This window comes from Podarcis erhardii (assembly GCF_964252035.2).
Source record: "Podarcis erhardii genome assembly, chromosome: 6".
Lineage (NCBI taxonomy): Eukaryota > Metazoa > Chordata > Lepidosauria > Squamata > Lacertidae > Podarcis > Podarcis erhardii.
In genome coordinates this window covers 42,962,913-42,975,590 of record NC_138510.1, presented here as the reverse complement: position 1 = coordinate 42,975,590, position 12,678 = coordinate 42,962,913, and the positions used below count along the sequence as shown (strand labels likewise).

Below are 12,678 nucleotides of genomic sequence, written 5' to 3'. Positions count from 1 at the left end.
CTGACGGAAGCCAGAGAGCACGGAAACACCATTTACCTTCCCGCCGCAGCGGTACCTATTTATCTACTTATACTGGTGTGCTTTTGAGCTGCTAGGCTGGCAGGAGCTGGGACAGAGCAACGGGAGCTCACCTCATTGCGGGGATTTGAACTGCCAATCTTGCGATTGGTAAGCCCAAGAGGCTCAGTGGTTTAGACCACAGTGCCACCCGCATCCCACTGGATAAGAACTACACACCATGACACTACAAACATGTTCAGTCTATTCAGAAATAGACTGGAAAGAGAAGCTGCTGAATTGCAACTTATTACCAAACTTAAAACCATGGAGAGACCTGGTCTGAACAAAGACATTGGATTCTTATCTCATTATACATGACAAAGCCATTTTTCACCTTCTCACCCCTTGCTTTTTCCTGTAAGACCTATTGCAGTCGTTAAGAGTCGTCAACAGGCTCATCACAGCTATCTGCCAATCACCCAATCCCACCACCCTTCTGAGTAATACCCCTCCCCACCTTCTCACTATATAGAAGGGTCTGGTGACTTCTGTTTCAGTGTATCTGAAGAAGTGTGCATGCACACGAAAGCTCATACCAAGAACTAACTTAGTTGGTCTTTAAGGTGCTACTGGAAGGAATTTTTTTATTTTGTTTTAACATGTTCAGTGTTAGGGTGCAGACTTTCCTCCCTAGACATTGCATAGAATCAAAGTTGAAAGGGCTCCCTCTCAGGTGATCCACTTCAACCCACTGTTGATGCTGGAAATCAGCTCCTACACATCTTGGATAACTGGCCACCAAGCCTCTGCTTAAGAGACTCTAATGAAGGAGATGCCACATCTTAAATATACTGATACATATATCTATGACCAAGGATAGGTACCTGAGTTGGCAGGTATATGTTATAGATTCCTAAAATTCATAACTTCAGGCCACTGCCTGGATACAGAGATTAAAAGCTGCTTCCCAAGAGTCCTTGAAACAAATGTGCTTATCTTCCTTCACACTCCTGCACCCTGATATTCTAGTTCAGCCTTCCCCAACCTGATGCCCTCCAGATGTTTTGGAATATAACTGCCACCAGACTCACCTCGAAGAGAGACACCAGGTTGAAGGAGGTTGTTCTAGCTCATCATAAAGGGCAGGACCTTTACAGTGAAGGCTCCCTTATTAGTCCTCACAAATCACTATTTTAGCTTTACTGGCAGTAACTTGATTAGGATTACGCGGTGAAGTCCATGGCTGAACAGGGAGTTGAAGCAAGGTGACCCAGCTTAAAAAATCCAACATCTGGCTAATGAACCACACAGGCTTGCCACTCTTGGAAATGAGTGATATTGGGGCTCAAGCATATTTGGAAGTCATACATTAATCACCCACAACTACCACTACTCTTAATAAAATACCCAAGGTTTTCTCAGTGCTGTATAAAGATTAGGAAAACACCTTCTTTCCAAAAGGCTTCCCCTCAAATAATTGACATGCTCATTACTAAATGCTGAGGAAATGACACACTGCATGTGTTCAGAAATGCTTTATTAAACATTTCATATGCTCCAGGGTTGTGCTGTGGGGGTTTCTGTTTTTTAAAAAGCAGGCTTTGGAGATACAGTGAGGCCGGCTTCAGAGGAAGCTGTGCGAGGACGTCTCCGGTTGCAAGAGGGAGTGCAACCGCCCTGCATCGCCCATTTCCATCTGGAGCTTTCCTGGGAGGAGCTGGGGGAGGCACATGAGCACTAACCTTGTCCAAGGGGGTTTCCCCTTTCTATTCAGCCATCTTAACAGGAAGGACCACCAGCCAGTCCCCTGAGTCGATCCTGTAGTGTTAGCAAAGCTGGGGAGTGTGCCAGATCAGCGCGGCCTGATACCCGCCCAGAGGCAGTCCAAGGGTGCTGCACATGCCTGGAAGCCCTTTGTGCAGCTAAGGGCCAGCAGGAAAACTGCTACATGGCGGGCTCCTCATTTGGGCTGTTCCCATCCTGGGGCTCATCCACTGAATAAAGCACTCACACTGAGCGGAGCTGAGGCAACACTCTCCATGTAGCTTCACTGTGCGTCCTTCTGCAGGACAGGCAGCTTCTAAAATTATCTATTTCCCACCTCCACCCCCATCTCCTCTTGCTGGCCTAGAAAAAACGTCAAATGTTACTGGACCTCAGTGGAGAGGGGGATGGCCAGCAGCCTTCCTGCTGCCCAGGCTATTTTAGGATCAAGTTCCCTTCCCCTTCAGCAACTGCACAGTGTATAGCAACGAGGTCTTGGGAGATGACGCCCGCTCCCACTCCTCTGCAATTCTACACCCATCGGAAGTTATTTTGCCATGTTCTCAGATTCAGACTTCTGCCTGTGGGAGGAAATTGTCCAGGCATGCGGGGCCTATTCTGTGGAGTCACAAAAGCAGCGAGGGACCGAGTCACGCTTTACACAGCAGACGAGCTGGCTGCTTTCCCACTATCTGTCTCCCCAGGAAGCCCCCGTGAAGATCGAAGAGGAGACCCAGTGGACATGCGCCAAAAGCCACAGGCAGTCCTAGTTCCCTGGCATGTGCCTGTCGCTTGTCCCTTTGTTGCCTTACGGACCTGCATCTCTCCTCTGCAGACATTACGGCGCTTGCCAGGAGACGCACCTTGGAAAACCAGCACTGTAAGACGGGAAGGCCAAACTACACATACACAACCACACAGAGTGGTAGCCCTGCTTTACTGCTGATAGCTGCTGCATGCTTTTTAGGGATCACTGTTTTACATTACTACGGTAATTTATAATACACATGTTGCTTTACAGCAGGGATGGGGGACCTGTGGGCCATACCTCACTCCATTCACACACACACACACACACACACACACACACACACATTACGTCTTCCTCATGGGGCTTGAAGCCTTGTTGGGTGGGGTAGGCTGATGTTGAGCAGAGAAATTAAAAGTAAGCAATAGATTAAGAACCCCCCTCGCCGTACACGGCTTCTTCACTCTGTAGATCGAAACTGGGACTTTTTGCCTGCAAAGCTATGTAGCTACAAGCAGAGGAGAATTATTTCTCATCCACCTCCCTTATCAACTTGCATTAAAAGCACATGAGATCGCCCTTCCCCAGCCGCTTTCCCACCCTTTCCTTTATACCCTTCTCAACACAGACAGGGAAGGGCAGGTGGGGGGGGGTGCCTTACTGCTGGTCCCAGATGATGAGATGGAAGAGGTACTTGTACACATGAGCTTTTCGGGTTTGCAAGGGGCTGCAGAGCTCTTTGCCACCATGGCTGAGTGAGCAGGAGAGATAGAAATCTTCATAGCTGTAAAAAAAAAAAAAGGCGGGGAGAGATGGGTAAATTTTTGTTATCTCGCAGAGCAGAAAGAAAAGGCCTTAATCTCCGAAAGACTGGAGGCAGGGGCTGAGAGGAAGCAGCCTGCTCCAATTCTTAGCTGCAGTCGAATAGCAAACAGGAGGAACCCATGAAATAAATACTTTGACTTGATTTATTTCAAACTCAGCAGCTGAGTCACTGGTGAGAATCTGTTTTAATCTGAAGCTTGGAACAGCCCCACCTAGTCCTCCCCGGCTCCCCCCCCCCCAGCCCTCACACAAAGGAGAATGAATGAACGGCAGGCAAACCCCAGATGGTTCCAGTCTGGTTGATAGGCACAAATCTTGTCCATTCGATTAGAGGCATCCTGACTCAGTAGATGACCCCCAACTACAAAACTTCTCGTCTGCCCCTTGAGACTCATCAAGGCCAGAAGCCTTGCTAGATCTTTTATTTCAGCTCAGTTTTGAGGGGCTGGGGAGATGGAGAGAGACTGGGACAGGGTTACAATCTGTGCTGCTTTGTTTGCTTCAGCAGCATTTTTACAGGACATTTTATGTTTGCGTTTCAGTCTACAGTTAACCACCTTTGAGCCTTGGGGTTGGAAAGAGCCTTGGGGGATATTCAAAACATAAATACATTTTCCCACGAACCTCCTTAATGCAATCCTTGAATCCTCAATACCCTATTCAGTATTGCAACTGCAATATTCACATGTTCTTTCCCCTGTTTACCTCCACTCCCCTTTCCTTCCTCTGCTGTTATTCTGGTGTTGCTTTCTAGATTGTATGCCACTTGGGGCAAGGACCTTTTATAACACCAGATGTTATAAAACAATAGTCAATATGTACATTACCGAGTGTCATGCTTATTTCCCACATGCCAGAAATATTCTTGTTCTTGCTGCATTGCACAGATATAAAATATGCCCAGCAGACAGACACAAGGCAAAAATGCTGGTATTTTAACCCACTGTTCAAAATACTGTCAGCTTCACTTACATAGCTTACTAAGATGCTTGAGTGAAATGGTTGAATTATTTTTTGTGTTTTTCCACCTTTCCAGGGCGGTCTTCAAAAAGAACAGTCATTAAAATGTTAAAATACTAAAATAAAACAATGGCTAATTAATAACTTCCTCTTCTATGTTTTTGCCACAGCAGAAATCATTAGATTTCTATACACCTATACATTTACAAGCTTAGAGTCAATGCCCTGCGTCCACAGACTGATTCTAGGCGCCCCTTCCCCGTGACAACAAGCAACAATAGGGCTATGAAAAGAGGGTTGTGCCAACCATGTTCTTCTTAAAACTCTGGTCATAAGAAAAGCTTGCTGGACCAGGCCAGAGGCCTACCTAGCTTAGCATCCTGTTCTCACAGTGGTCAACCAGAAGCCCAAGGGAAGTCTGCAAACAGGACCCAATTGCAGCAGCACTCTCTCCACCTACAATTTCCAGCATATAGTATTCAGAGCCCCACAGCCTCTGACAGCAGAGGTAGAAAACAGCTACTGTGGTTAGTAGCCATCAACAGCCTATCCTCCAAGGTCGCAGACAGGGCTGCAATTTCAAATCAGACGGTTTCTTAACCCTGACTTAACTCCCACAAACCGGACCCAAATTTGAGCAGAAACCCTTTTGGCTACTCAATGGCAGAACTCAATCCATTTCCAGCTGTTGGCTGAGGGAGAGGGGGCTAGAAGCTGGCAGTTGTCACACACACACCCCAACAAGCCAAGCCTAGAGTCTTTTCCTCAGGCTGTGCTCTTTTCAGAGACACTCTCCCAACTTCCTTCCCAGCCAGCTGGATTGACATACGCCACGGAGAATGCCATCACATGGCGCTCTTGTCAGAAAGACCGGCCATGTGACAGGTGCCAAGCGATGATGCAGGGAGGGCTGCGGGGCAACGAAGGTCAAGACAGGCCTGGATTTCCCAGGCTACTGCCTTTGTTCAGAGTCACTCATTGGAATACATTAAGGATGGTACAAAGGCAAGAGGTCCCTGGAGGGGCGGCGGCTAATGTTGCCATCACTTCCCCAACCCCGACCCTCCCCACCCCCACCCCACTTGCATGTGTCTGCTGAGGGGATGTGGATTACCAAGGGGCACCTCCCAGGCACTGCCTCCGTGCCTTTAGAGAAACACAAACACACAAGCAAAAGGCTGCTTACAAAGGAATGTCCCCTCCCTGCCCAGACTTCCTATTGTCCCTATATCCATTAAGCGATTCCCTTCCACTCAGTCATTGGCTGAAGGGGCAAGAGCCCAGGCTGAGAAGCAGCCATCTGTCACTGTCTGTAGGACCGAGCCAGGGAGGCGGGGTGCCGAGACCAAAGGATTCTCCCAGAGCATTCCAGGGAGCCTCCAAAAACAGCCCTGAACAAGAGTCAGATCAGCTAACTCCCTTATAGGCAAGCTTTCCTCTAGTCTTCTGACCTCAGCTAGTCAGCCTCATTCTTCCGAGGGGAAATGCGTTGAGTACAAAATGTTGTGTTTGCTTAAATCCCTACCAGCCTGATTTCTAAGGACTTGTCAGAATTGGGGGAGCAAGGGGCCGGGAATATGCGACACTGAATCCATGAAGCTGATCTTACGGCAACTTGGATTTAAATGGCAAATTGGCTTCATTTAGCCAGTAAAGGTTGAAACAATTTCTCCCCACTGATGGTGACCTCGGGCAGCCAAACGGAATCTGAAATATAACCAGGAAGTCATGAAATGGTTAAGATAAACAGCATGGCTGTGTTCACACGTAATGCTGAGCCCAAGCCATGACTTAGGATGAATGTGTGAACTCCCATGGAGGACCGGACAATTGCTTTGCTCTTTGCTTGTCTTTTTAGCTCAGCAGCTAAGCCAAGGTTTGGTTTAGTGTGTTGTCATAGTTAAAGCTCTCTCCCCCTTAACCACGTGCTGTAAAGCTTAACCACAATCTCAGGTTCCAATGACACACTAAGCCAAACCTTGGTTTAGCTGCCACGCCGTGCTGAGTGAAAAGGACTATGGAAGAGCAAAACAGCCGAAATTTCCTCCCTAGAAGCCAACACAGTTGCACTGTCCCATCATAGCTTGGCTTACTGTGAACCTGCCTGGTCAATATGTGTCAAGTGAACCTGCCAGGTCAATATGTGTTTCTGACCAGGGTGACACAACTAGTTCAGGGGTGCTTCAACGCATAATAACCATCTGTGTGCTGTGGAAGCAGAAACTTCAGGGATATCTGTGTATAAATCAGGAAAATGGAGTTGCACCTTTGTACAGCTCTATAGTCCTGATCCAAATACGTACAATGCCCCCACTATGGCTGCTATGTATGTACACACACTTGATCCCAAGATCTAACGCAAAGTGTCAGACGGTCCTTCCCTGGCGCCAGAGAAAAGACGTCGCTGCTTACCTTGCCGCCCAGGTTATGGGTATGCGGTGAGTGGCATAGACGGTGAAGGAGAGGGGGCAGGAAAGAAGCCGGGCCTCTTGGGAGAGGCAATGTTTTCGGTTCCCGTGAATCGCGGTCTGGAAGTCGGCATTGAATGTGTTGCAGTAGAGCCCCACCAGATCCAAGATGGAGGCCGTCAAAGCTTCCACAACCTTCTCTATGGGGGGGGGGGAGAGATTGAAAGAAGCACTTTGAAAACTCACAAATATGCCCAAACAGATCAAATATGCTTGGCAGACACTCTGACAACAGGAAGGCCTGCCAAGTTCCAACCTTCAAAGTTGCTAACCCTTTCTGGAAATTCCCTATGACTCCTATAGTCTCTGCAGGGCTGTCATAGTCTGCAGCTTTTCCAAAAAGAAACCAGCATTTGGCACCAGGAAAAGTCCTGTGTGGGTTATACATATTAAGATAGCTCCATAAATTTGCTTATTTTGCGTAATTTACTCTGCTTCTATTAATCTGAAGTGAGCAAGCAGCTATTAGGGAAATTTTTAATGTTTGAAGTTCTATTCTGTTTTTAGTGTTCTGTTGGGAGCCGCCCAGAGTGGCTGAGGAAAACCAGCCAGATGGGTGGGGTATAAATAATAATAAAATAAATAAATTATTATTATTATTATTATTATTATTATTATTATTATTATTATTATTATTGCAAAGCATTGATGCCCTGCCTCCTGGTCATCACAAAATCTTGCTCAGCCTACCCACAGGCTTCTACACGACTGCATGCATGCATCCATTCATACATGACTCCCTTTACAGCTACAGTAGAAAGAGATTTGCTTTCTTAAAAAGGCTGCTTAATTACCATAATTTATACAGGTTACTGAAATTGGTTTTTCTTGCAGCAGAATTTGGATTAACTTGGCAAATAAATATTGGTGTATATGTGTTTGTGACATTTCATTTTAATAACATTTTAATTTTTTACTTTATGCCACCTTAATAATGCATTTAGACTGAAGTACAAATCTAAACAATAAACTATAAATTATACATACATACATACATGTATATCAATGATTATAAGCAAACATTTATAAAGCTCAGGTGTACAACTGGCAGGGCTACAGGCACTGCAGATGAAGTCAGCATGCATCACTTTGTAGCTCCTACACAAGTTACTTAATCTCACTTCTATCCTAAAGTGTATTCCTTTACTCCTGAAGTTCCTTTGTCTCCATTAAGATAGGGATACCAGAAGACAAGCACAGATAATAGAATTTCAGATTTGGAAAGATCTTGGAGGTCGTCTACAGATACAAACCCCTTTCCTCTTCTCGGGACAAAACTCAAAAGCTACCATTTGCCACACAGGCCAAAACATACAGGTCTCTACACTAGTGGCCAAAACTGTGGAAACATTTTGGAAAAAGTGTATTTCCAAGGTTTGATGGCTTGTAACACCACTTTCTTTTGGAGTAATGCCATAAAATTATATACCAGTGGAAAGATAATTTAATGAAGAATGCAATGCAACAAACTTTGTTCAATTATCTGTATTCTATCAAAAGTTATAGCCAAATGTATGGTTTTGCCTTGTGTTGCAAGCAGTAGCTTGTCAGTGGGTGAGTGAGGATCACTTTCCATTGGTAAAATGGCCTGGAAGGATGTCTCTCATGGTCTAAAGGGTTCTACACCTCCTTTCAACTTTTTTTTTGTATCATTGCAGAGGTTCCTGTTCAGGGATCTCCCACATTATGTTTACTTTGACCCCGAAGCACAATCCCTCAAGGTCTTTAGTGTAGTTGGGGCTTCAATATTTTTGAAAAACAGGTCTGAATTTTCATTATTACTAGGAAACCACCCTGCTCTGAAAAGTCTGGTTAATGGAATAGCAACTCTAGGGACTCAAGATGTCTAAGCTGAAGATTCAAAGGGCTGCTGCTGATGATGATTTGTTCAATAAATAACAGTATACAATAATTGGAAAAGTGCACTTGGGAGACAGTGGACAGTAAAAAGCCTTCAGAATTCAATAGCAACTACAGGAGAAGAGAAATTATTACCTCTGTTTTCCCTCATGGCCAAAACCTTTGGATCCTGCTCAGGAAAGAGAAACCGGAAGAGAAATATTTTATGAAAATCAGACTGAAATGCAAGCAACTCTGAGCAAACACTTTATATAACATATGTCAATGTGTTTCCATTCCCAGCAATTCAAGCTATCCAACTGTGGGAATAGCAGCTACGTTTTCCCAGGTTTGGGGAAAATTCTAACCACTTTATTGCTTTATTGTAAAATGTGTGTTCCTTGCTTCTGGCCAGAAGCTAAAAAATGGACTTACGATCAAAAACATTTAAAAAGCCGCCAATAAAATAAAATTCCAGAAGATACACACAAAGCCCATTAAAACAAAGAGAAATTCAAGAACTATTTTTTTAGAAATAAATAAATGAAACTGATTGAAAATCCATCCACGTAATTAAAAAGCTTTCTGAAAAGGGAAAAGTCTCTGAATGTTCCCTAAACACAAAGAACAAAGGACCTAGGGAGTTCCAAATAGCTGATCCACTGCAGAAAAGGCTCTACCTTTTGCTGCAACGGAAAGCACCAGCCAATGTAATGGCACTTAAGGCAGATCTAGCTCCCAAGAATGTACTGAAAGAGGGCATTTTAAAATATGCACTCCATATTGGACGCAGCAAGCTTATCAGCAACAAAACTGTCCAAGGTCAAATTAACACACAAGGCTAAATCAAGTGTGCTCAAAGTCAGTGCACAGTGTGAATGCAAAAACTTTACACTGGCTAGAATTCACACTTGAATTTTTGTCCACAGCTATCTTGCCTTAACAGTATTCACATATGGCAAAAAAGAGAATCTCAAATGTGCTTTTTAGTGTCAAGTGTGAAAACTAAGTTGTCACAAGGGCACTTTTTGTCCTTTCTTAGCTACGTTTTTTTAGAAAATGGAAGAGTCTGCTAAAATAATTCTATTCTCCTCTTTCTCTCATATTTAGCTTAGGCACTCAGATTAAATATTGCTGCTTCCTGACACCAGCTCCTGCTTCTTACCTTCTGGATTTTGGGCTGCATGCGAGATGGACAGGGTGGCAGTTGATTCAGGGCTGCTGTGATCTCCTGGGACTCCACAGCAGCCAGAGCATTGCAAATGGCCATGACAGACTGGATCACTCGTTCTGCCTTCACTTGGACGTCTCCCTGGATGAAGAATTGAAAGTCTCATGTCTCAAGGCAACAGAACATAGAGCAAAACACAATGTGTCACCTCAAAGAGTTGTGCGTGTAGCCAGCTTCCAGGGCATGGGGTGGGAATCAGCAGCCCTTAAACTGTTGCTAGACTACAACTTCCATCATCCCTGACCACTGGCCATGCTTGCTGGATGTGATGGGTGTTGGAGCCCTACATCTGGAGGGCACAGGTGCCCCACCCCTGATCTAGGGTGAATGAGAGTAGTAACCCCACCATAAATTTACTTCATTTATCTACCTCTTCCTTAACTGCCTTATCACTAAATCTGGCTTCTCTGGACATAAACTGGGTGATTATTCTGCAGTAAAATCCCAGCACCTTGTGTGAATTTGACCAAAGAGAACATAAAAAGGAGCCTACCAACTCCAGCAGATCTTAGAGAGCTTCTCAACAAAGCACAAAAGAGCTTGTTTCTGCTCCTTTTACCCCAAACTCAACCAATGTCATAAAAGTGGAAGACAAATGGGTCTTTATCATCATCATTTCCGTATTGTGGCTACCAGCTCTGCGTCATAATATTGGCTTTCAACATAATAGGTTTTGGAGAAATAAAGCAGCTACTCTGTTGTGTTCAAGCATGTCCTAATGCACTGGTACAAGTAATAGGACCTTGGAATTCCATTCCAAAGTCCTGCTTTGATGGAACTACTGTCCTAATGTCAACACCAAGTTTCCTGGAACCCATGAAGCCATTTGATATTACCAGCTCCTTCCAACAATATGCGGTAATTTCAGCCTGGGAACCTTGGAACAAATAGGTAGAAGTGCCACTAAGGGGCACTGTTGCTTGTTGCACATGAAGCTCTATAATCCATTGGATTGATAAGACTCTGAAGTATATGGTTTGCAGGGGCAAAAGAGTCAACAGTCAGCACTATAGAGGATGTAGAAGAATGGACCTACAGTTTTCCAGCTTCTCTGCACATACCGGTAACTTTTCATTTTTTTCATTTGCAAGGAAGGATGCCATGCTGACAATTGCTCTAGCAAAAGCTTGTGGAATAGTGGGGTTAGGGCCAGAAAGAGGAGCCTGGCTGGATCAGCATCCTGTTGTCACAGTGACCAAACAAATACCAATGGGAAGCTCGCAAGCAGGATGTGAGACAGCAGCAACCCTTATTATGCCCAGCAATTGGTATTCAGACTCTGACACTGGAAGTCAGGGGTCACCAACCCAAGGCCCATGGGCCGGAAGCGGCCCACGAAGGTCATTTGACTGGCCCATGAGCTGCCCCTGAATTGAGCTGCCTGCTTGAGCACTGCGCTAAACCAGCACAGCGCAGCGCGAGGACTCGCTTCCGCGGCACCAGAAATCGCGTCTGCGCTGGCACCAGAAATCACGGGCAGGCAGGTGCGCAATCTGGCCCACAAAGGGATCGCCGCAGGACCGATCTGGCCCAGGCAAGATAAACCTTGCCAACCCCTGCTGCAGGTAGTACATACACAGACATACATTTCCATACAAATGTGCAGAAAGGGAGAAATAATGTAGGACCATGCAGGGGGAGCAAAATCTTCAGAGAGTAGTAATCTAGCTACTGGAACCTAGAAAGCTTTTCCTTTTCCCTGCTCAAAAACCACAGGATCAAGTAACTTGTTCATTTCTCAGATGTGTTATTTTCAGGATCCATCACACACCTCAAGATTACATACTAGTGAACTACATTCCATTCAGCTGAGATTTCCTAGATAGCTTTGTTATGACTCACCTCTTGAAAGGAGGAGAATGGTTTCTTTCTCACACACTCTCTCTCACACACATACTTTCTGCCCTCAGTCATGGTGATCTGACTGCAAGAGGGTGCTTTCACAGGTAGGGACCAAACTAGTTCTTGTTCCAATCAGTTTGCTAAAAAGCCCTTCACCTTCATCACTAGCAAGGACCAGACAATCACACAAGAGAGATGTCTAAAGGTAATTCTAGCTGCTCAGTTGAATATATTATTGTTCCTGCACTCTCAGCTAAGTTCACAAAGCTAAGCTAGGACTTGAATCCACTATCCCTGATAATTTTTTGGAATTATAAAGTGCTGGCAACCTCAGTGTTGGCAATTTAGAAGGTGGTCAAAGTCTCCTGCTTACCCCTCTCCTTTCGCTAAATTCACTACTCCCAAGATCTAAAACACACCTTCTAACCTCTACATTAAGTGCTCGATAATGTAGAGGTTTCAAAATAGGGAAAAACCCCCTATATGAATCCCTTTACCGTCATGAGAAATTTAACCTTCAAAACGTCTTGGGTTTCTTTTTTGTCTACCTTCACAAGTATGTTTTTGACTGTATTTATCGCAAGGGAAGGGAAACTGAAACAAACAGTAGATAGGAACTTGCTGTTAAAAGCTGCTGACAATTTCAAGATTAGAACCTGGGGATCACTTCACTACACCCTGTTTGTTTTCTGCACTGATAGCAAAGGCTGCTATGCAGATCCGCCTCTTGGCTGTAGTCCCAAGCACACTTGTGGCTGGCAGCCCTCACCTTACGTTGGGAAATTTGACTCTCATGAAGGATTCAAGACTGGAATGAGGAAGAAAAGCAAGCAAGCAGTGGACTGTCAGACGAGATGGGAGAAGCAAGGTTCAGGGCATTTATTTTGTAAAGCAAACGTCACTCTAGCGAAAACAGTAAAAAAACAAACTAGCACCTTATCAGCTTGAAGCAGGAAATGAAACAATGTGAGCAACATAGTGAAATGGGAAGGGCCTGGAGG

General features: G+C 45.0%; 1 protein-coding gene across 1 annotated transcript in view; it reads right to left on the bottom strand.

Moving 5' to 3' along the window:
• Positions 1-12,678, bottom strand: part of PIK3C2B (phosphatidylinositol-4-phosphate 3-kinase catalytic subunit type 2 beta) — a 60,125-nt gene that overhangs the window by 28,860 nt on the left and 18,587 nt on the right. Inside the window, exons 8-11 of the mRNA XM_081866302.1 lie at positions 9,770-9,916; positions 8,761-8,794; positions 6,710-6,905; positions 3,174-3,296 (exon numbers count right to left, since the gene is read on the bottom strand). Coding sequence (XP_081722428.1) covers positions 3,174-3,296; positions 6,710-6,905; positions 8,761-8,794; positions 9,770-9,916 — 500 coding nt within the window. The remainder of the gene's footprint in view (positions 1-3,173; positions 3,297-6,709; positions 6,906-8,760; positions 8,795-9,769; positions 9,917-12,678) is intronic.